The sequence below is a fragment of the Scomber scombrus genome, chromosome 14, assembly GCF_963691925.1.
Source record: "Scomber scombrus chromosome 14, fScoSco1.1, whole genome shotgun sequence".
In the NCBI taxonomy this organism is placed as follows: Eukaryota; Metazoa; Chordata; class Actinopteri; order Scombriformes; family Scombridae; genus Scomber; species Scomber scombrus.
Genome location: NC_084983.1, coordinates 12,878,769 through 12,904,164, shown reverse-complemented (window position 1 = coordinate 12,904,164; position 25,396 = coordinate 12,878,769). Strand labels below are relative to the sequence as shown.

The window sequence follows — 25,396 nt, the reverse complement described above, 5'->3', positions numbered from 1 at the left end:
GCAGCACACAACAGACTATTACTAAGAAAATGCAGCACTTTAGCACTACTGTAGGTTGTTTGACATCATGACTTTTAAGGGGTCAAAATCAACCAACCAACAGGACAAGGGGAAGAGAAATTAAATTACTAATTGCGGTTAATTGCAAACAAAGACACAAAAACCTTTAATTTAAATAGGAAGAAAAAAAAATCACATAAAAAACTGTACAGAACATTGAACATTGACTTAAAGTTCTTAAATAAAAGACCCCCCCCCCTTCCAAAAATAACTAAAATAATAAAACAATAACAAAGTGGGATGGTGTATGATACATCTGTGCAAAAGAAGTATTAATTGATTCTTCCTAAACTGCACATTTCAATGTGAAGAGTGCCTCTCCAGTCAGCTCTCCCCTCCAATGGGTAAACACAAGAGTCCCCCCCCTAAACCTCAACATAGTGTCTTTAATGTAAAAGAACCCAAAAAAATCCAATAATAATAAAATAGATTTATATTTTAAATATATATTTATATACGAAACATGCTGTACATAATTTCAGAGATTAAGAAATCCCTTTTTATTGACACCCAGGTCTGTCCATTAACTTGTGCTTTCCTCACTCCCAGCAAAGTAAAAATAAAATTAAAAAATTAACATGAGTCCCTGTTGCTTTGGATAAAAGATGAATGAGGAGAAAAAAGAAAAACAGAAAACAGCACTGATCAGAAAGTCTCTGTTTTTCCTGAGTCGAGGGAGTAACTAAAGTGTTTCGAGAGGGTTACAGATGCACTTTTCACCTGTCGTAGCTTCTTCACAGCCGAGACTGACAGAAGTCTCAGGGCTGCTCAACAGATTTGTAAAAAAAGAAAAGAAAAACCCCAAAAAGCTGGCTGTGTACTGTATGTTTGTGTCCCTTGTTCAGATGTTGAAGGAACTGAAAGCGGGGGAGAAAAAATAACGCTGCAAAGAGAGTGATTTAAGAAATATGTGGCTTTACCAGCATGCAGTGTGCAGAATATGTTTTAACCCAGAAAGAATAAAATAATGTCAAAGGAGGCGTCTTTAGTAACGTCAGTGGGACCCTGTACTCCTAATTGTGACAGTTTTACAACTTATTTTCAATCCCCCCTTTCAGTTTTCTCCCTTTGAACAATAAAAATTCTTCCCGCTGAAGACGGCAAGTCAATTTCTTTCCCGTTAAAGACAACGAGAATGCTGGCTGCTTTTCAAGTTTCCTACAGAGGAAATGCCATGTCAGAGATGATTTTTTGAGAAAACTAGCATTAAGAGGAAGTTTTCTGGTCGAACAATGACCACTATGGCACAAAGTTATTTCAGATTAATAAAAAAAAACCAAACAAACAAGACCTGGGGACCGAATTTGGTCAGACTGCCAGCATTTCATGTTCTATTTTAACCCTTTTAAAACTCAATCAGTGTTTTTAAATTTGCTTTTCACAGTGGTGGAACACAATGAGTGCAAGAGTGGGAAAGAAACCAACTTTAAGTGACTTCTCAGGAGTACTTCCAGTTATACACTTTTTTTTTTTTAAAGGAAAAAAAAGACAGGTATTGGTGAGATGATACAAATGTGATGACACCAAAGAAAATTGAGAGGGGAGAGGGGAGGAGGGGCAGGCTGGGGTGGGGGTGACGGGGAGGGGAACACAGTTGACAAAAGGCAGATTGCCAATTTGATATATCAGCACATCATATAAACAAACCCCGTTAAAGATATCTGTAAGACAATATTCATCAAATAAATATTCCACCTTTTCTTTCAGTATTTATTCAGCTTTGATTCTTTCCAACTAAAACGCTGGATTTAACTGTTGGAGGAACAGCAGTAGTAGTGGGTATATTAGTAGTAGCAGGAGATGCAGAAGCAGTAGTATAGTAACGGGAGGGGCCGTACTGCAGGCAAAGAAAACAGAGCTCCCCGGACAAAGCAGCCTGGGTTCCTGCTATTGAGAAAGTCATGAGCTGACTGGATCTGATCTGAGAGGGCGTTATTGATCGGCCATCCAAAGAAAACAAGCTCCTTAAACACAGAGGAACTCTTCAAGTAAAGAAAAATAAAAACAAAAAAGGACATTCCTCTCATCAGAACAGAAAAGGCTTTAAATTTATAAACACTCCCAGTTTGTAGTTTTGTGTTCAACACAATTTTCACAGATTGGAATCACCCTCCGCTTGATACTGATCCATGGGCGCCAGCTCCGTCCAAAGTCATCCCGCAGTCAGATTCAGGACTTGCGTCCAGGCCTAAATGGACTGTAAACTAGCGGTAAAAGCACCACATGTTGGCTGGGATGGAAGGGAGTTTGTTTTTTTCCCTGAAACTTGCCAGTAGACAGAACTGTTGAGTGTTGATGTTGTGAGGCACCTCTGTAGGAGTTAGGTCAGAGGATGAAGATGACATCATGGTGGGATGTGTGTGTGTGTTTTTTTTTTTTTTATTCTTGTTGAATATGTTTCATGTGCAGGGGAGAGGAAGTGGAGAGCGCTGAAACTGGTCAATATGTACTATTGTTTGACACGCGTTTGTAGGTCTGGTAAGGATGGTAAAAAGGGGAAAAACAAAACAAGGCTTATCGTGGTATCCACAAATCCTTCACCTGCACATACAGCAATATACTGTAGGATCTGTTTTCTTATTGGTTATGCAAAAAAACAAAAAAAACAAAACAAAAACCCTGCTGCTGCAGATGTCAAGTGAGAGAAAGTTAGAGGCGATACTCCATTCTCCAGTATAGAAAAATAAACAATCCTCAAGCAAAATATCCCTTATAATTGCACTGGCCTTTCTGGCCTGTCACTACTGTTACAACCAAAAGGTTGTCCATAGAGACACCGAGTGCCTATGTCAGAGAAAAAAAAAACACATTAAGAATGAGTATATCTGAGTCATGATGAAAGCAGACTTTGGAATAAACCAGTTCATGATGTGACGTGCATCAGCTCAGCATGCGATCAGATGTTGAACTCTTTTGGCTGAGAAGGAGGAGTGACATGATACATAACTGAATCTATTTAGTATTGCAGTAAAATATCAGTACGGTTGAATTTTCCGTCAGAGGATTTACAAGTCGCGTCACTTCGAGTTGACAAAACAAGGGTTGATGGAATGAGTCTCGAAGGCTGGAATGAATCCGGTCTGGACGGGCCAGGCTCCACCCAGACTCAACCGCGGTGTGCTTTCACTGCAGAGAAAGTCACTCGGGGGTCTCCCGGTGTAGACTCAGCGCAGGTGCTCAAGTAAAGGCAGCTCTGTGGATTCCTCTCGGGGGATGGGGGGGTCCCCTGCATTCAGCAAGGTCGGATCCAACGTCTGAGTGGCTCCTAGAGGATCTTGTGTCAGACTGGCCTCTTGTAGGGGAGTGGGAGGAGTAGGCTGTACAAGATAAGGCAGGTTTTGTTTTTTAAAATCCCAAAAATCAGTACTGTCAATGCAAAGCACAACTCTGTCAGAACGACGTATTTAAAATATTTTATGTCAACAGTCAACAAAACAACATGATGTAAAACAGAACACCACACGCAGTATTAACAAATAAAAGCGCACAAAACAAGCCATTGTTAATTCAGGTCAGTAGGTGAACAAGACTTAAGACTGATGATGCTGATTATTGTCCATCCCTAACTTATACTCAGAAGCATTCAAATGGTATTATTATTGTATTAATAACACAGAAAAACATTTCTTGATCAAAAGGAAAAATGTGTTTTGAACAATTTACAGACCATATGTGAGCTAAATTTTAACTGATGGTCGTCCCACAGAAGTGTCAACCCCAAAAGTGTGTGCAAGTGTGAGTGAGTGCATCTTCCTCACCTGTGTGCGTATGGTCTGTACTGTTCCTCCCTCCCCCTCTGCTGCAGCTGGTCCGTTAAAGCCCTTCCTGCTTGAAAAACTCCACTTGCCAAAGTGGCTCTCATAGTGGAGGCTGCTGCCCTGGCCGACGCCAGCCCGCTGGCTTGCTCTGTGCCCCGAGTTCTCCAGGAGGCTCGCTGGGCAGAAGCGCTCTGGGCCGGGCAGAGCAGGCGGAGCCACAGAGCTGCTGAAGGAGAGCTGGGAGCTGGACAGTTGCTGGCCCAGCAGCCCCTGGATGGAGGATGTGCGCTGTAGGGATGAGAGCAGCCCTGCCTCCATCCTCCCCTCTGATTGGCTAAGCAGAGTTAATGGGAGAGGTTGGGGGTGGTGGGGCCAGTTCTGGGTAGGACCTACGGGGTTGTCTGTGCCTGAAATACACAAAAAGCCATTTCATATATTCAATTTCACCGTAATAAATTCTATGTCACAACACATAGGTGCACAGGTAAAGTAAAGCAAGTCACCAAGTATAAAAAGATATAGGGATATATATATATATTAGGGATTAATAATTTAACTAATTAAGAGTATATTAACCAGTAATGCAAAAAACAAGGGACATGTGGTGTAACAGCAGTATGCTTTTGTGCCACTAGGGGGAGTGTCTTACGCTTTAATAAGATTGGGTTACAGGTGTATTTAGTGACCGCCCATAAGGGGGCACACTACTTATAAAACAAACACACCTGCCTGTTGCCCAAGGAAGAAAATAAAGTCTCTGAAGAATAAAGTTGTGAAAATTCCACTGAGATGTTTTTTTGGCAGATGTGCATTTTAGCTATCTGAGGCTCATGCTAATGCTAATGCTCAACGAAAGAAGCTACTCGTTTAACACAGACTGAGAGCTGAATGTCAGACAGCAGACAAACAAAAAAAACAAATCTCTATTCATAAAGTTCAGGCAGGCTGAGGGAAGCAGAGGATGGTCTTCCATCTTACCCATGGAGGGCTGGACAGTGGTGATGTGTGGCTGGGGAAGGCTGGAGGCTGGTGTACTCTGAGTGGTGTGAACGGCAGGGTTGGTAGAGATGGATGTGGAGCCGCCTCCACAGTCCGAGTCCTCAATGTTTCCTCCGCTGTTACAACCGGCGCCACAGCCCTTCTGTAACCTGCACAGATAAAGTAGCGTCACGCTCACGTCTCTGTTTGTGACCCTACAACAGTTGTGTGTCACCTGAAGTTTAGACCACATACCTGTCCCAGCTGCTGATGAGCCAGGTGTAAATGTTGTGCGGGCTGACAGGTCCTCCCCACACAGACCGGAGCTGGCTGTGCCCCCCAGCGTATGAGGTGGTGAGGGGGGACACGTAGATGGGGTAGCCGATGGGCTGGTCGCACGAGGAGTTTATCATATTTCTTAGGGCCTGTTTGGCGTTTTGGATGCTGCCACGCTCTGGGTTGCGATTGCGCAGGAAGACCAGCTCCTGCTGTTGCCCCGCCCACAGCCCACGCACACACTCTCTGTTCACCTGCAGGGGGAAACACACACACACACACACACACACACACACACACACACACACACACACACACACACACACACACACACACACACACACACACACACACACACACACACACACACACACACACACACACACACACACACACACACACACAGTTCAGCAGTGTGCTGCAGGAAAGCACATTCAAACTACTTCTGTTTTCAAGACTTCTCTGAAGTGAAACATCTTTTCTTTTGATAATACAAATCACTGAGACAGGAAAACATGGAGAATAGAGCAATGACCAATAAAACAATTCAAGAATTAACAGAAAACAAACAAGAGTCAAGATACAAAGTAGTAAAACAGGAATAAATGTTACCTTGATGACTCGGAAGCTGAGGAACCTCTTGTTAAGCATGATGATCTTGTATTCGTCGCTGCCATCGTCCATGATGTGCCTCAGTGCCAGCAGTGAAGGCATGTTTGCTAGAATAGCGCTGCGCCACACAGGGTCACCCTCGTGCGATATCAACATCTTCTCCTCGTTGGCAGTGATGGCGTCATAAAGAACCATAGGATCTTCATACTCGTCTGGAGATGTGAAGTGATCCTGGAGAAAACGCACATTACAGGGTTAGTCAGTTCAGTGACATTAACGGTAATCATTCAAACCTCCAGGCTATTTTTGTCTTCTTTACAGTCTGCTCTGAAAAATGCTACCTGATGCAATTTCAGGGACATCCGCACTCCTGGTGCCACAACACGATTCAACAGCTCCATATCTGCAAACACCCACTCGTCCCTTGGAGATGTGATGCGAAAGTCTCCCTTGAAGAGTGCATGGAGGCCGTAGAGGAATGGCTCCAAGCTGTCAAAAAAAACACATGGTGTCAGCTCTTGCATCTTGCTGGCACACATACACGGGTAGTAATGGGGTGTTTCAGTCGCAGTTAGAGACCGTACCTTGCAGACATGCTGTGAGAGGCTGTGCCCAGAGCTCTTCTTCCCAGGATACACAACCCAAAACACAGACTGACAAGTGGAGAATCTCTCTCACTGGTCACAGGCTACAACACAAAGACAGATGGAGAAGTTCAGATGAATGATTTAAGATTTAAAATATGGATTGTCATTGTTCAAAAGTTTGTCTTTTACATAACCAGTGTAACATAGTTGTCATTTCTTGTAGGATTTTCTTTAATTTTGTTCATACTAAAGACAAACTAAGCACAAAGAATGAAAATGGTACTAGGTGTCATATTAGTTTTCAGTAGGGCTGAAAAGGGAAAATATAACAGGACAAAATGAGATGCCTTTTTCTGTCAAATATCAGCAGCAGACGTAGAAAAATGCATCACTGATAAATAATTTCGGCGGGTATCTCTAATCTCTTATCCCCCATGTCTCAATTTTTAGAATTCAATTTCAAAATGTTAACACTAATTTCTTGATTTGCAGAGTAATGTGTGCACGTCTTTTTTGAACCAATGAGGCTAAGCTATGTTGTTTACAGCTCATCCCAGGTCAAAATATGAGTAGCCAGTAAACGGGAAAAAGACAACAAATAGTCATATTCTGACCTTTTGACGCCTGCTGTTGCAATACTGAATCCAGTCCAGGTAAACCAAGCAGAATGAGGAGGGGGTGATGCCAGAGGCCCTGTGGTCATAATCCTCATCAATGTTTAGGTTGAAGGTGGGGTCGCCGTCTACATAGTTAGGCCCGAGACAAGGTCGCAGAGCCTCCTGAATCGTCTCATTGGAGAGCCACTCTTCCAACTTAGGAGACCGACTGACATAGAAGATGATGCTCTGTTCAAGGGAACAAACACATGATCTAAATTATTAATTCCATCAAGCTACTGGAAGTTTAAAAACAAAAACAAAGTTCAGACTGCAACTGTGACTGGTAAGAAAAGAAAGAAAAAAAAAAAAGACATGTACCTTGACATAATATGTGATGAGAATCTTACGAAGGTCGAACACTTGCAACATGGAGGCTGCATTGTTGTCGCTGATGCTGTAGCCCTCTAGTACATACTTGGTGGCGGCCACCTCCCATGCCAGCCAGCGCTGTCCAAAGGCAGCGTTGAATGACAACATGTGTGGCAGGTGACCGGGTTCACAGCAGCAGCAGCCCTCATCCTCCTCCACGCCCTCTGTGATGGCCTCTACCTCCCTCTGCTGACAGTAGGTGCCTGGACAGATGGAAGAAGATGAAGATCAGTTACATGAATAAGACTCTAGTATATAAACCATCAATTTGTGACACATTAGGGCAGGTTAAATAAACAATTGATATATATTTATACACTTATTCATCTGAATTTACAGGACTAAATACAAGACTACAAGAATAAACATGCGCTGTTTAAGACAGTGTGTGCATACACATTAAAATAACTTATTTTAAATTCAGATTATAAAGTGAAAAACTCTCCAGAGATTGACAAACAATATTTATCTTTCTTAGTCATCATCAACAACCTTACAAACCTGGAATTGGTGCTAGAAGAAATGAAAATGTTATAATACAATAAATAAAATGAATGGCAGCAATTTCAGAGCAGTTGCAGGTGTGCAGGTTGAGCTTCTTTTTACATGAATACCATCAGCTGAGCTGCAACAGGCTGATTTCTGCACATAACTGCTATTCTGTGAACACTTCAAAGGTACCTAATTGATATGTTCAAACCAGCAGGTAACCAACTGAATCTGAGCTCTTTCCACAAGCTTCAAACATGATCATCCCTTGCTGCTGACCTCTGAACTCCAGACCCCTCAGTTGAAAGGTGACCAGTCCGTTGCCAATCTCGATGATGTGCACCAGAGCGTTGAGGTAGTCTGAGGCGAGGATGAAGCAGTCGCCCGTGGTGTAGTTGCCCCAGCGGCCGAGCAGCAGGTCTCCACACAGGCTGTGCTGCAGAGAGCGCGTCAGGTGCTCGTAGAAAATCGAGTTCAGATTGTTGTCATCAGCACCTGTGAGGAAAAACAATGCCGCCGCCGCCGCCGCCACCATCATCATCACCATAGCTTCAGAACACAATTGAATACAAATTAACAAAGTTGATAATCAGGTGGTGAGGGAATGCTGTGGCGCACCTGGGTTGCGGTCTAACTGGGTGGCCAGTCTGGTGTTGGAATGATCGACCCGCTTGGTGCTGTAAATATGACGAACTATCATTAGAACTGAATATACTGTATATGCATACTGTATTATGGACTTTAAGATGTCGTTTTACTTTTCACAGAGAATTTGATCAAAAACATACTTGTAGTCTCTCTCCCAGAATTTAACTGGTCTGGTATACGAGGTGACGAACACAGCACTGCCTAGGACAGGATTGAGAGGGGTGGAAAAGATAGCAGAAAAGATGGCCTGGACAAAAAGCACAGCAGAGTCTGAAGTGACATGAGTTAAGGACATCAACTGATGAAATGTCTTTAATCCTTATAACACTGTGCCAGATGTTTGAATCTACAGATTGAGGTGTTGTTGTATTATACTGTAAGCTAGGTGCTGACACATAAATATTGTCTCAAAATCAAACAAAGTGAAGGATACGTGGCACAGCAAAGGGCTGAGCAAAGGCGTGGAAGGCTGAGCCCCAGGTGATCTGCCACGGGGCGATGTAAGTCAACACAAAGCGCAGCTTGTACAGCAGGTCCCACATCTGGGGATTCAAAGCACACTTCACCAACTGTACACAATACTGTTGATACAACCATGATTAACATACGCTGTGCACAAGAAACTGCCATTAAAGTAGCATCAAATTAAACTAATTAATATTATTTGTAATCAAAACTCTGGTCAGATGATATGATGTGTGTGTCTGAACCTTGCTGAAGAGAATGGACATGAAGTAGTAGTCGATGAGGAAGGTCTCGGAGAAGTGCGGGTAGTCGAAGTGGAAGAAGAGTGTGGTGAAGCACAGTGTGACGTACTGCTGCGACGGCGCACCGAAGGATGAACGTAGCAGCTTCATGCCTGCTACGGAGATGAAGAGAGCTCGGCTGCTGTAAGGGTTGAGAAGGACACGGAGAGAGGAAATCAGTGACACATATTGAGTTAAGAATGACATAAGATCTCCAAAACCACACAGACTGCTGTACAGACTGGCTGGTCTATGGGTTGAAGTGGGGACAAAAAGTGAACACACAGCTAACAGCACATATTCCCCCAGGGAGCATACACAGATAACAGTGTCATGTGTGAATGTGAAAGAGTTAGGAAAGGCTTACTAGATGTCCAGCTCTTTATGATTCTGGCCAACAGCTCGAGCCTCCGTCGTCAGGGAGTTAAGCACTACAGCCGGGTAGATGAAATATTTCTCCACACACTGCAGCCATGCATACAGCTTCTCAAACCACATCAGCTGAGCAGCATCTGCGGCAAACAAAGAGCAAAACAATCTTGCACACTTGTTGAGGAAATCTACAGCACAAACTCAACCCCCCCCCCATGTTCCACCCGAAGCTTTCTGCAGCTGTGAATTAAATCTGGCGGAAAATTATTTAAACTGAAAAAACAAACAAACAAAAACTAAAAAAACTTTAAAAAGATATTCATACAGTGGTGCTCTATTTCTGACATCCCTAGCTGTTGGATCTTTTCAAGAAGACAAATAATGCCTGGAGGGAGGATGTGCAGGGAAGGCAGGCTGCAGTATGACATTGGTGGTGTGTGGCTATTCACACAAAAACCCCTTAAAAAAAACAAAAAAATCTCTAGCTCTTTTAGTCTTAATTCAGCTATATAAATATTAGTGTTCATTTGTCGATTATTCGTCTATTAATAATAATCAAAAAATGTCAAGCTGTTTGTTTAAAACATAATTGCAGTTTGGTGCTGTTGCACTCCGTAAAGCTCCCTTGGAGATGTGTGAGGTTAGATGTTTTTCATTTAATTCAAACAGATTTTTCCAGAGGGGAAACTGTTCCAGTTGTTCATGTCTTAGGTTTTCTTCTTATACTTTTCAGCTACTTCCACATGCTATGTTTCTGTGTATCTGAGCGAAAATAAAACAGCAATCAGACACTCACCTCGGACCTCAAACTGACTGTACTCTCTGGAACGCAGCACAGGGTGAGCCAGGCAGAACCACGGCAGCTGTTTGCGGAGCTGAGGCAGGAGATAGTGTGTAATAAAGCCTACAACTCCGGCCAGGATGTACAAAACAAAGCTAAGTGCAGGCTGTGGGTCAAGAGAAAAAAGAAAAAAAGAGGAAAATGAGCATGAAAAATCTGTGGATATTTGTCACAAAAACCTTTTTTGAGAAATGTGTTAGAACAGGATCATAAACTCTACTCAAACTAACTTGAAGAGCGATGAAAACTGTGCTGGCACTGATGGCAAAGGTAATCACAGCCATGAGGGGACACATGACGAGGTCTGAATGAAGAATCTCTTTCTACAAAGAGAAGGCACAAGGACAAGTCTTTAAAATTAATGACACTATGAAATTAAGCATGAAACTGTCCTGAGTGTGAAACTGGAGGCGAGTGAGCAGTGATCTTTACCACAGAGTTACGCAGCTTCTCAGGAAGAGGGTCCTTGATCTCCACAGGGGGTTCTTCTGGTGTTCGGTTCTCCAGCTCTGGGAATAATTTAGACCTCACCAGTGACCTGATAAAAGTGGTAAAAAAACATATAGGTGTAAAAAAAACTTTAAAAAGTTCAGAAGTAGAAAAAAAAAAATGAAACAAGTTGGTTTGACACCATGTATTACAAATATGTATAATGCACTTCATGTTGGGGCTGGTAGCTTCTTCAGGTGTGCTCACTGACTTTTTGGGCCTTGACATCTCAGGCCATTATTGACAATGCGAAAAAAATATACTGACCAAAGGATGGTGGGATCGCTGCTTTGGCGGCTGAGGTGGTAGGATAAGGCCAGGAGTAGGCCGCAAAACACAGAGAACAGTACTGGCACATGGGCATCCCCCCACGGTGCCTACAGCAAATAAAACTGAATTAATTCCTGAACCAGAAACACCAAACCACAACTACTTTAATGTTCTGTCAGCATCTCTGCTCCGCTTACGATGATAGCACCGAGGCAAAATCCATACAGCAGAGCAGCCACCAACATGCTGCGTATGAGGCTGAACAGAGATGAGAGGGGGCTGGTAGTGGCTGAGGAGAAAGACGCACAGATCAGGAGGAAGCTAAACACAAGTTTCTAAACAGACAGTTTTCAGATGCTGTAACACTTCCCTAATTTCCTGTGTTGACATGATACTTACCAGTTCCACCAAAAATGTGCATGTCGATCTGCTCCAGCAGACACATCACAAAGGTATTGACCTGAGGTAGCAACCCAAACAGGAAAATGACCGGGAAACACAAGGCAAACACTGTTGGACAAAAGAGAGAGAGAGGGGGAAAAAAAGACAATAAGTAAAGTTGGTGGAAATAAAACACACACACACACACACACACACACACACACACACACACACACACACACACACACACACACACACACACACACACACACACACACACACACACACACACACACACACACACACACACACACACACACACAAATATTAAACAGTCATGAACAAAGACTGACCGACAAGCATATCCCTGACACAGAGCAGGAAGTGTGCAGAGAAGAAGGTGACGCCATAGAGGGAGAATGGCTGCAGGCTGCCAGAGCGCCCAGACAAGTCAAAGATCCAGATCATCACACAGCACAGGCAGAAGTAAACCGGCCGACTGTACACAATGATCCAGTTATGACCCTGTTAGGTAAAAGAGAAGGAGACACTCATACTAGAGCAAACTCCAATCAAAGGGTGAAGTGGCTAATTTTACTTGGCACTCTGAATACATCTTAGCACATGAAGGTGAACACAGTACTCACATGCATGGGAGAGGCTGCATCTGGTTGTACACTCTGAAACAAAGAGGCAGGGGATTTAGGTTTCACAGATTGAAATAAATAAAAAGAAGGCAGGAACAGCGGTTTACATTTCACATGGGATACATAAGATCATTTGATGTTTATCCTGTATTTTATTTGGTGTACATTATATAAAATTTATTTTAGAGAATCAGATGCAATTCTGGCAATACAGAAAAACTGGTTGGATGTTGTGCAGTTTGAGCGTTTTCATGTCCTGATTTCCCACATGGCTGTTGTAAAGAGATCTGCAGATTAAAAACGTGGCTAAATCTATAGTCTTGACTGAGACTGTGCTGTGATAAAGGCCCATACCCCCCTTCCCTTTCTCCCTTCTTGCTTTCTTTTCAAAGTACACTTGCACAAACTGACAGAGCTGTTCTCTTTTTTTGTCAACATTTCTAAGGATGCAGCCACCTTGTGTGAACAAACTTCAATGGCTTTTTCAATGACAAAAACTGGATTCAATGTTTAATGAAATCCAGAGAGAAGGTACCTTCAGTAGGGAGTACTGGCAGCTAGCAATGACCAGGCAGAACTGGAAGACCCAGATGTCCCTGAAAAAGCCCTGGAGTAGCAGTAGGAACCCCAGGAAGGCCACCAGACTGGCCAGCACCACAGCAAACACGTTTTCTCCCACACGGCGGTTTCTGAGAACAGAGAGGAGAAAAATCAACATTTGGACAATTTTGTTTTTTTCTGAGTAAGAAGGAATGTAATTACAATTGTTTTAAATCTTTAAATAATACAGAACAGAAAGAACCAAAAGGGCAAAATGGGATTAAATGATGACTCAAATGCAGTCATGTACATAATTCATTACATATTAGCGATAATCGATTGCAAAATGCTTTCCTTTACTTTACCAAATAGGTATTATCCTTCCACAACTCCAACAGTCTGGCTTACCTGTCCAATAAGGCCAGAAGAGCCAATCGATCATATCGAACCCTCAGCCACTTCCCAGGCAGCACCCAAAAGCGATAGTACTGTTTGGGTTTAGCCTTCTCCTCAATCATCAGTGTGTTTTCCTGGGACTCTTGTAGAGACTCATGATCCAGATCAAACTGGAGACCATGCGAGAAATAAATGATCAGTTAAGAAGGAGAAACAATAAGAAAAGTGTATTTTCTCTGACATAGAGAGAATGCTGACATATTTAAATGAGCATCTGCAGCATGAAACATCAAAGACTGCTAACCTCAGGCATTTCCAGAGGCACACTGCGCACCTGCATACCCTGTAAGGCCACAGGTCTGGGCTGGAGCACTGACAGGACTGGTGCCCCTTCCTGGACCTCAGTGGAGGTGAAGCTTGAGGACTGGGACTGTCTCTCCCTTTCCCTGCAAGTGTGAAATTTCATCACAGCTATCAGCCATGCCTTAAACACAAAATGATCTCTAATAGTGTTGGAAAAAAGGCATCATGGTAGTGATGCACGGATCACCTCTGATGTCATTCAAATCATCTACGCATCCAAGCATGAATCATCCACCCACCACCCACCTGAACAAACCTGATCACACTCTACCATTATTTCTCCATGGGATATATGCAGGCCTGATGAAATGGTAACATATTACACTGAGGAACGCTGGTTTTAAAATAAACATTTATTTTGGTGTTGTAGTGTGTTTGGGAAAAACTGAGCCTTGCAGAAATGTTATCGTATTGCTGCGTTTCATTTGAAGAGAAAGAAGAAACAAGCAGAACAACAAAAGTGGACGGCCTCATGCAAGTGTTGTTCTTAGTCTACTAATACTAATATTATTATTAATATGTTCCTCGTTAATAATAATGTATTATTTTACTAACCCACAATCCATCTGTTGATAATCAGAATGTTTATTTTTGTGACCAGGCCTACCCGATCCACGGATCAACTGCGATGCCCGCTGATATAACTGTGTCCGCACATCATTACAACCTGGTGATAAAAGCTTTGTAACTTACTGAACTGGGTCCTCATAACCACCTCCAGCAGGTCCAAATGTGTAGGACCTTTTCACTCCTGTTACACAACAGAAAACAACTGAAATGAAATACATTTCAACAGGGATTATCTGCAATAATCTGCAGACATCTGTAGCTCCAGGTGATATTTTTTATGCATTTTATCTGCTAATCATGGTGAGTTACTTGGTGACTTCTGATTTAGACAGGTGCTATATATTTATTTATCTACTCCTAGTAAAAGCCTATTTTTAAAGGACATACAGTATCATGTATGTAAAGCATGCAAAACATTTCAATTACCCTGTTTTGGCATCATCTTTAGATATCACCAGCTCTTCACCCTGCTTCCACACTTAAAGGTAAGCTAAGATAACCAACCCCTCTTCATATTTAACTGATAAGACATGAGGGTTGTATCGATCTTTTCTAAATGTTGAACTACTCCTTTAAAGACACTGACTCACCACTCTCATCATAGAAATAGTGCACTGCCCCCTCTGATGTGTCGTCAAAGGTGGAGGCCTCGTGGATACCGCTGCGGGGCAGTAGGAGTGAGGAGGCAAACTGCAAGGCTGAGGGAAGCGTGCGGGTCCGCGAGTGGGAGGAGGTCCGAACCCGCTGGAGGTCCTGGAGGCTACAGGAACAAATCACACATCAGCTTTAAAATGTCATATCAGCGGTTTTAACTTAATTAATGCTTTATTATTGATTTCCCCAAAAGCTGCTGAATATATGAATTATATGGTAACATCCACCGTAAGACAGTCAGTCCTACAGTAAACTACTTGGACTACTGCACACGTGGTAGACATTTTTTGGGGAAAAAAAGGTATGTTAGTTTAGCGGACTGACCTGGGAGGGGATCCCATGGTGGACGGGGGCGGTGTAGGGTTGCTCCCAGCATTGTGTCTCCTGCGGATGGCCTGGGTCCTCTTAACACTGCTGACGGAGTCGTGTTTGCCTCCATCCTCTGAAGCCATGACTGGAAAAGGGTTATCCGTTACATCAATGCAACGGTTTACGTTACAGTGTCATATTATATGATACTAGGCACCATTTGCATTACAAACGGGAAACAATGCCTCACATTATTCTAGGCAATACTGGATTTTAATTTTGCGTTTGTAATATCTGCATTTAAAATGTGACATTGACAAAAACAAAAAACAAAACGTGGATTACTCATTTATTCTCGTACAGTGTGCAATTCATTGTCCCAAACTGAATAAAGCTGAACTACTCATCACACTGTGTTTCATTTTTCCATGCATGGCAGCCTCCACTGAGTAGCAACAATATGGCTTAATGACACATTAATGATGATGGTCAACTGTAAAAGAATAAGCTGTGTTAGTGAATAGCTAAACCAAAGGCACAACAGCAAAAGATTTTAATTAATACATTCAGGTTTTACCCCAGGAAATTGGTTAGTGGATGCGGTGAACCACGAGAAGCTTAATATTATGTTTCATGAAATAAATTCACTTCTTCTGACGTCAACATTGGGAATTTTTAATTTGTCTGACGAACTATGGGAGACCATCAATACAGTGTTTCCCCTACTGCTGCCAGATAGATCATCATCCTACAATGTGTTGCATTTAAAACTTGCATCAGTGCAGATGGATTAATCAACAACAACACTGACCTTGTAAGTTGAACATTTAATACATTTGTGCTTCTGTGGTGCTATAATGGAGACAGCACCATCTGTAGTGTGTTTCTATTGTGTTTCCCTGTGAAAACGTCCCTTCCAGGAACTCTGTACCATGTTTTTCAGGAAACCGAGGAAAATCAAGAACTATTACCAAAGCAACAGATATTCTTCCTGGGTTCCAGTGTAGTGTGTATGTGCTTCTTTGTATTGTAAATAGCTCATATATAATAGTAAATACATTTATGTATGTGCTGTAAGTAAATATTAATAGTTATTTTATTTACATAATTTATGTGTACTTTTATTTCACCTCAGTGTACAGAAATACAAACACACGCACCGGCACCGTACTGTGCGTGTCTATGATGACACTGTCGACAGCATGTATCTGTAATGCACCTGTAGTAACACTAGTAGTAACACTAGAAGCACCACTAAAAAACCCCTGAAGAAAATCCTGCAATATATACACTTTTGAACACACAATTTGAAAATAGTTCAGTTTAGGCAAAAAGTAACTTGATTAGGTTTCATTTGATTTGATTTACTGGATTGAAATTTGAGGGAGAAAAAGTCTTGAGTGTTGTTTAATCTTGTTTCTATCTGCTAAATAAACCCTGGATCACAACAAATTCAATCAGGGCCCCATTTCATCCTTTATTGACTTTAGTTTCTCACTGCTTACTGGCCTCCAAAGAAAACTACAATTATAACTTTGCACTGGCTGCATGTTTATTTATGAATGCAATTATCTAAAGATTTAGTTCATTTCTTACAAATCACTGCTTTATCTTTGCATGAACATGAGCACATTTTAGATTAGCGGACAAAGTTGACTGCCCCCCGGTCCAGGTCCAAGTCTCTGTAATCTGATACCCAACGCTGTGAAACAAATTTTCATGACAATTTACAATCCTGAATTCGACTGTAAATTTATTTTTGTCTCTTTTGTTTCATTTTCAGTTTTTTACAATTATATATTTTCCTTGCTCTGGATTTTGGCTTATTTTTAAAACAGAGCTACTGCATATTTGAGCAACTGAATTCATGTACCAACTCTTTAAGCACATGTTGATGTACTGGTTTACTTTGAGGCAACACTCGCAAGAGCTCACAGTTCATGAATTTCATTCTTAAACTACTTCCTTCACGATGCTTTCCTTTGATCACTGCTTTCTAGAGGCACGCAGGCCTGTGTGGTCTAATTATATATCAAAGGAAATGTCACCCAGAGCAATGCAAGCTTGGGGTAGAGTCTATGACTAATATGTGAAGTAGCAATGCAATTCCGTTTCCTTATCTTGAAATCGACTTTCAGTTTATTTAATGGTTTGTAAACTTCAACGTTAGTGCTGAAATTAGGTTAGTCAGTGAGATGTTTACTTTCATATTCATGACTCAGACCAACTTAGAAGCAGTTGTGACGGTAAATCACAGTAAATAAAATAGTTTTTAAAGAAGTAATGTCAATGTAGGAAGTTTATACCTGTCCTAAATGTTTACTTTCTTTATATGCCACCTCTTGATACGTGTCAAATTTAAACTTTTATAAACCTGTCACATTTTGAAACTTTAACTTGTTTTTTCCAATTTGTCTTCTACTATATTTCAATTTAACTTTGTCCGTTATCACGAGTAATATGAATCATTTTTCCACAATCGTGATGACGTTCAAAGGTACAATGGAAACATAAAGCGCAGTTCATACAGTGCTCATCTAAAAGCTTGAGTGAGTATTGTGAAACCTTTTTGGGTACTCATAATACAGTAACAGACATACTTTCTTTAGTATTAACTTGTTTGTAGACAAAAAAATTAATTACCAGCAAATATTCTATTATGGTTAATAAATTATTTCAAGTTAACAGTGTCAGCCAGAATGTGTGGATGCCTCACAACTTTGCTTCAAACCTTCTGGCAAATGAAATACTAGAAAGCTTCAGAAAGCGCTTAACTCAATGCCAAAGCCAGAAAAAAAAATCTCCTACTGAGCATTGCCCCAGGACTCCTCAGGCTGAATGCTTTCTTTAATTAGCAGAATACGCAAAAACATATTGAAAACAAACCAACAAACCTACAAACATATTGTAACTCTTCCACCACAGGAAGCCTTAACCTGCCCCAACAAGACTAGGTCTAATCCTTGTACATGTCTGGACTGTGTACGGTCAATGTTACAGGAATAGTCAGTGGTAGTGTCGATAATGTGAACTGTTTATGTGCAATTTTCTGTAGTGGTCCCAGTAATATTTGCTAGTAAAATGTACTTTGTGTGTAAAGTGTACATGGTTAAATGCAGATGCAAGAACAATATTTTCACATATCACATATCTTATGATGTTTGATTTGAAAGAGAACTTATATTAATTCTAATTATAACTATTCTAATTATCTGTGAACTCCACTCCGCTCTCATCTATTTCACTCTGCAAACGTCTCTCATTTTTCGCTTTGTATTGACAGCTTTGTCAGAGTGATTGTTATTAGGGCTGCTTTAATTGTGCGCTCTCCTTTATGCCTTTTTCCTGTGTCCTTCAAATTCAGGAGGCTCATGTCTGCCCAGTCACCGCAGTTACAGTCAAATCAAGCGCACCTATAAAGCAATCGCCCCACTCTGAACTGATTTAACAGTTACATGAGTCACATGTTTTACCTGCAAGACTTGTGTTTTAATGCTGTTGTTCATATGCAGTTAGAGGGCTGATCCGTGGCCGATCCAGCCAAAAACTAGAGGGGTTTATCCTGAAAACACACATCCTGGAACATATATACAATATACAATATATACCACATATTGTGTTAAACCAACTCACCTCCTCCCACAGCTCCCTCTTCAGCCAGCTCTCCAGCCCTCCAGCCCATCTGGTTGCCTGTCCAAGAGCCCCCAAGAGAATCCAGCCGATGATGATGAGTTCCTGGAAAGCTATCATTGTGAATAGTGCGAGCCTCCAGATCAGACTTAGAGATGGTGAGAGTGCGAGGTGCAGGGGTGGAAGTGGAGGGCATCGTAAGCAGAGTAGAAGGCAGAGCTGTCGTGTTGCTCTGGCCTCCACCTGCTCCATCCATACTTAGCACTCTTGCATGAGTCTTAGCACTAGCTGTGCTAGAAGAGCGCTGAGCAGTACGGGAATGCGAGGGGCCAGCAGTTTCAGGTAAATCCCCTTCCCTTGGAGTGGGCAGTTGAGCAGCAGGGGGGAGTGGGGATGTAATGCCAGTGTTGGCGAGGTCTGGGGAGTAGCAGGAGGTAGAGGAACTTGAGTCATCATCGTCGTCGTCATCATCATCATCTGAGCTGTATCGGTGCTGAGAGCCCAGGCTAGAGCCAGCGCTCATGTCACTGCCGTCATCCTCATCACTGGAGTCCTCAAACAGACTTTCACTGTAAGCCTTGGCGCCAAGTCGGTTACGCACTGGGATGTAATCTCTGTGCTGTCTATGATTGTGGTGACGCCTGTAAGAGCCACAGTCAAAACTACTGCTTCCTGCTCCAGCTCGCCTCCTTGGGGCTTTCCTTCGGCCTGGCCTGTGCCCCACACTGCTGCCACTGGCCCGCAGTAGCTTCAAGTCTTTAGGGCGCACAACCTGCTGGGCTTGCAGAGCAGGCTGATCAGACAGTAAGAAGGGGGTAGAGGATATGGGCAAAGCAGGCTCAGAACACACTAGACCCAGGGCCAGCCCTGAGGGCACTGAATTGGCTTGCCGAGGTGGGGGTAGAGGAGGAATTGGGACATTTCTGTCTAAGTCACAAACCTCTGAGTGGCCACTACTTGAAGGGGAAGAGTTGTGAAAAGGAGGGGGCAGTGCAATCTCACAGGGTACAGAGGGTAAATCCTCTCCTTCAACAAGTGTCCTGTCTAGCCCCTGGCAGAGCGAGAACTCTTTGGAAGGGGAGCGCAGTAGCACACTGTCTGACAGGTTGTCAGTATCACTGCCACCTTGTCCTGCTGGATCCTCTGTGGGCTCATGGATGTTAGAGCCCACAGCGGGTGCTGAGGCATACGCCTGTCCATCTGCGGGCCGAGGATGGCTGAATGAAGGACTTTCCAGCTGAGTGGAATCTGTTTTTTCGCTGCGGTAGCTACTGACTGTGCTCAGCGTCTCACGGTCTGTGGTGCCTCCACCTGCACTGAAACAGCTGTCCGTGGATCCAGCAGCTAGTGCTACCCCGCTGCGGCTGCCTGGGTGTTCAGTCCCAGGTGCAAACGCAACAGGGTCAAGGCCCAATCCTAGGAGATTTTCACTCAGCTCTTCGCTTAAGCTGCTCTTAATAAGGGGGCTAAGAGGAGTATCCCCCAAGCTCTCAGACTCAGCAGAGGGGCCAAGCGGAGAATAAGCCCTAAGCCCATTGTCCTCAGGACTTTTTTGAGACAGCTGTTGTGGTAGCTCCTTGACTTCGTGCAACTGCTCTTTCTCTCCCCCATCTTCCTGGCTGGAGGGTGAAGGGGGTATAGACAAGCAGTCTCCAGGTTCCCCAAACCCAGCAGACATTACAGATACTCCCATTAGACCTGGGAAATCGCCTCCTAGAGCAGCAGCAATGCAGGACTGGACCATACCAGGAGTTCCTGTACAGTAAAACATACCAGAATCAGATTGAAATACACTTATGTGCACTGGATGTTATACAGAGACAGCTTCTCTAGACTAAAGTGTTTTTTAAATATTGTATTATATATTTGGACACATGCAATACCCTTAGTCACAATGGGCAGGATTAAGATCCATGCTTACAATAAAATGTGCACAGTACTCATATGCTTGTAGCCAAGGCTCCTGAGTGTGACTTGTTTTCAACAGGATTAGACAGTGTTCAGAGAATATGATGATGCTTGTTTCTGGTCTCTGAATTGTAGCAGACTTACTAATAGTGTCCTGGGAACTCTGGCGTAGGATATCACGATGAGCTGAAGTAACAATCACATTATTGCTTCCTTGTTCCCGCATTAGCTCCTTGATATCTGAGGTAAAAGAAAATAAGAGAGTCAAAAAGCAGCAGTACACACATAACAAGGACTACACATACTATGATCAGGCTCATGAGTAATTTGTGCAAGGACAGAGTTCATAAAAGAAACTGTACAGACTTACCCTTAGCTCCCCCTGTATCCTCAAGCTGAGGCAAGAACTCCTGGAGTATTAAGAAAACACACAAAAGACACAGTTAGCGCATTATAATGATTAAACCATTGCAATATACTGTATAGTAGACAAGATCAGGATCTAATGAAAACTTTTGCCCGACAGACAAAAATGTTTGTTTTTTTTGATAAAGGTCAAAATTAAACATTTTCTAACACCAAGAATTGCTGTGATGATGGAGGGAGAAGAACGAGAGGGCTACAAGCTACTATAAAGTATGGTAATCCTCACCGACACCTGGTTCAGTCCAAACAGAGAGTGCTGGGAGCTACAGCGCACCGGGGGTGTTGAGTTGACCTTCCGAAACACAGTCATCTCTACACCAACATGGCTATCCCTGTGAGGAAGTTACACATACAGAACAATTTAAAAGAAGTCAGAATCTCACAGCATCATGATTTCATAACTTTTTGTCAAATAAAACTTCCTCTTACCTGTGCTGATTCCCATCATGGGCACCTAAACAGTCATCTCCTTCTTCTGTCCTTGGGGCATCAGCTGTGAGTGAGGCCTGCTTCTTCTCTACAATCTCCCCAAGGTCGAACATAGCATGAAGCCGATAGTTCACCACTTTAATGGCTGTGAAAAAGACAGCCACCACGGCGGAGTACACGCCTGCGACCACCAAGCTAGGAGGAAGAGCCTAAAACAGAGTGAAACGACAGCAATTATGACTAAATATGGAAATGAGACCAAATCAAGGAATGAGGGCCAGGTATTATTTGACATGTAACACATTCTAAATCCTCAAAATACACATCAACAATATATTAAACATAGTGCTTGGTATTTACATTTCATAATCAAAGAAACTTCTCATTGTTCATATCAACAGGGAAGCTTATAGTCAAGTAGTTTCTTACCAAAGAGAGTAGAAATGATAGAAAATGGGCAGTTATTGTGTTTTGACATTCAAACATTTAGTATAAGTGCTTATACATTGTAAAAGGCAACTTCTGTTATTAAAATTGTCTTATTTATGAAGATTTGGTCGTTCCTACAGTTTCCCAATCTCATTTAACCACTAATTTGCAAATGAATAAGAAGGCAAATGTTAAAGGTGTTATACACACTGAGTTGAGAACGTTCTTGAGATTTTGTAGACTTTCTGATTCATATATGATCAGTTTTACAGTGAATATCTAACATTATGATGCATTTTCTTTCATTTTCACTTCAAAATAATGACTGGGTTAAGCTTGGGATTTGTTTAAAACCAGTTTGGCTGTCTGAGCACTTGTATTGCTGCCACACAGATGTAAGTAATGATAATGACTAAATTTTGCGATAACTCATATGAATGATATTAAAAAAAAGTTCAAAACAAAACAAAAAAAACTTTCCTTTAAATGGTGCATGGTATTTTGTGATTGAAACAATATTACAAAAAGTGTTTATTTTTAAACGTATGTCTAATATATAATACAGTTTACATGAGACCATGTATCAGTCGTATATTGTGTAAATGTCCTTGTTCAGCTGTCATGTCTGCTAAAAAAAAGTAGTTATGGTACAAATACACTTTGGATAAACCGGCAGTTAGCTTGCCGTGAAAATTTGCTTACCATGTACAGCAGAAAGGGGAAGGCCAGGAGAAATATCCAAAGGTAGAGGTGGAAGCAGTTGGAGAACGTGCTCTGATGTGGGTCCACATACCACCCTCCTGTGAGTGAAGCCCACACACCCTGCCGTAATATTTGAAGAGCTTGGGAACCCATCTCCGCTTCAGGTTCAACCCAATGCCGAAACGGATCCTCCAAGGCTGTAGCTCAAAAGACTGTGCAGTTCGAGCCACAGTGTCTTGTGTCTATGATGGCACTTCCATTGGGGATGGCAGGTTAACCAAGACTGTTTCATCAAGGACAATTGTTCTGTGTCTTGGATATGTATACTTCAGTTGAGGTCAACAGTCCTTGCATATTCTTGTGCCAGTATGTGCTCCCTCCGTGCACAGACGATGCCACACTCTAGCCTAATCCTTGTTGGGTAATCAGGTGAATGACTTTTTGGCACATTGGTAACCCACAGAACGTATGAAAAAACATTCATCTGTAAGAAAGATCAAAACTGGTTTGTTTCCTTATTCAAAGCTACAAATCAACATCCCATTGAGTGGGAAAATATTACGCTGTACAATTAAACCAACTGATGAAATTACAGTGAAAATTGCATATGTGTCTTCCTACTTTGACTTCCTTCAATTCAACATGATAACCATAAAGCTACACAGTTTCCTTTTGATTTATATCTAATCACGAACTTAATCAGCAAAAGATCACAAGAAAAATCAGGGCTTTTTTTTGGTACTGAGTCACCATTAAACTTGATCATTTGATATGGATCACTCATAATAACATTTACGTTTGTTCACCACAATAATTTGGAACTAGCTTGTAAAATGTACATTTTAAGCTGTTGTTTATGGTTTGTTTTTTACTTAAAGCAAAACTGACACTGACAAAAATGATTAAATAAAATGAGAGTAACGTGTGTCAGTAGGTGTTTTCTTACAAACAATCAAAAGAAACGGGAAAGCTACAAAAAATAGTTGATAATACATTTAAAACAGGATGACAGAGATTTAAACTCCCTATTTTAATGTCCAAGCCAGTGTTGTCCCAGCTATAGATTTAGTTTTCTGATTGACATTAGCAAGCTAACACACAGTTTAGACTTGCTAACGATCACCATGTATTTGTTATGATCGCTAAAAGCAGATCAGCCACCATCAACGCCTTCAATCAACTCGGTGTGTATGAATACATAATCGATTGCTGGAGGAAAGTCCAGCACTGTGGCTTGACAAACGCTAACATGATTAGATTGATTAACGCTGGTTACCGGCTCCTGCTAGGCCTCATATCAGCACTTCAGCCCGGGTGATGTCTCTGTCGATAGCTGGGTGAGTGTTCAGCCTACAACAACAAGTTAGCCCAGCCGCTGCTCGTCATTACTTCATGTTAGCTTCGTTTAGCTTGATACATTTGGTAATTGCTCTCACAGTGAAATGTTTCTCACATTTTGGATCCCAGCACAGCTTACAATTAGCTTTAGCTGTCCAGCTTGACTCATATCCTCCTTCCGCATCCAGTCCTTGCAAAAAAAAATCTCAGAGCTTTTCCTTCTCAGGATGCTAGCGTAAAAAACTGTAGCTGTAGCCTGACTTTTCGTTTGGCGTTGGCTAACTTATCGTTGTTTCCTGAAAGTCCCTCATCTTCTTTGGCATTAAAGGTTGACAGGCATGTAGTTGGAGCGTAGGTCTTCTCTCATGGTGAACGACAGCTGTGTCTTGGCATAAACTGTGTTAGAAATGTTTCAACCATTAAGCTAGCTAGCTGAGTAGCTAGCACTAGCTAACAACTAGTTGACACACACGCACGCATGCACGCACGCACAGAGCGATCAAAGGAGAGAGAGAGATTCCCATGGCTCTGATTGGTCATGTGTAATGACGTCACGGGGAGGGGATTTGTTTTAATTTAAAAAATATCAAAATATATATATATATATATATTTTTTTTTACAGAAAGACAATTTTAAAGAATGACAAGAGCAAAGCACTTCAAGACAATAAATAAATATAACAATAAATGCATACGTTCCAGGGTCATTATAGTTTTGAAATTTTCATTTGTTTTTATTATAGTTTAGTTTAAGTGATTTAGTAGTTTGAGTTTTATTTTTATTTTGAGGAATTGAATAGTTTTCAGTTTTTTAGGAACTAGGAGGAAGGCCTTGATTTGTAGAAGCTGAAAAGGATGAAAGAATGCATGACACCAAATATGGTTTATCAAGTCATTGTTTATTAAAGGTACCATATTGTGCAAAGCCATTTTATTATTTTATTCATTAACCATTAACAATGCTAAACCCACAGCAGAGCTCAGTAATTATCACATGGAGCGAAATCATAATCAACATTTTAAATTGTGTGCATTAATAGCCAGAATGAAGTTGTGGAAAAACCAGAAAAGGAAAAAACAACAAAAACAAAGCTGATTTGATCTGCAATTCTGTTTCATTGTAATTCGTTTTGCATTGTTCATTGTATTTTTTAACAAAAGTTTTAGTCTTAGTTTTCATTAACTATAATAACCCTTGACTACCTCACAGACAGACCCCAGTATGTGAGGTTGCAGGACTGCGTGTCTGATGCGGTGGTCTGCAGCACAGGGGCCCATCAGGGTACAGTACTCTACCCTTTCCTCTTCATCCTGCAGACTTCTGTTACTCCACGGACAGTTGTCATCTCCAGAAGTTCTCCGATGACACTGCCATTGTGGGATGTGTGTCAGAGGGGAACGACTGTGAGTACAGGAAGGTCATCATGGACTTTGTCGACTGGTGTGAGCAGAACCACCTACAAGTAAACACCAGCAAGACAAGGGAGATGGTGGTTGACTTCCACCGAAAACCCTCCAAA

The 25,396-nt window shown here is 41.9% G+C and overlaps 1 protein-coding gene across 1 annotated transcript; it reads right to left on the bottom strand.

Moving 5' to 3' along the window:
- Nucleotides 1-148: 148 nt before the first annotated feature.
- LOC133993764 (pecanex-like protein 3) lies at nucleotides 149-24,334 on the bottom strand. The gene is made up of 36 exons (XM_062432827.1): nucleotides 23,815-24,334; nucleotides 22,539-23,022; nucleotides 21,408-21,616; nucleotides 21,205-21,310; nucleotides 20,923-20,962; nucleotides 20,697-20,792; nucleotides 18,648-20,399; nucleotides 15,030-15,159; nucleotides 14,642-14,811; nucleotides 14,175-14,232; nucleotides 13,423-13,564; nucleotides 13,131-13,288; nucleotides 12,718-12,871; nucleotides 12,183-12,215; nucleotides 11,889-12,060; nucleotides 11,554-11,664; nucleotides 11,352-11,443; nucleotides 11,152-11,261; nucleotides 10,828-10,933; nucleotides 10,626-10,718; nucleotides 10,351-10,501; nucleotides 9,550-9,694; nucleotides 9,147-9,324; nucleotides 8,870-8,978; nucleotides 8,577-8,706; nucleotides 8,407-8,465; nucleotides 8,068-8,283; nucleotides 7,249-7,502; nucleotides 6,886-7,116; nucleotides 6,269-6,372; nucleotides 6,026-6,173; nucleotides 5,685-5,915; nucleotides 5,052-5,326; nucleotides 4,797-4,966; nucleotides 3,819-4,225; nucleotides 149-3,377 (listed from the first exon to the last, which is right to left on the bottom strand). Exons 2-36 carry the CDS (start codon nucleotides 22,689-22,691, stop codon nucleotides 3,225-3,227), a joined length of 6,846 nt encoding a protein of 2,281 aa, XP_062288811.1. The 5' UTR covers nucleotides 22,692-23,022; nucleotides 23,815-24,334; the 3' UTR covers nucleotides 149-3,224.
- Between the last annotated feature and the right edge of the window lie 1,062 nt (nucleotides 24,335-25,396).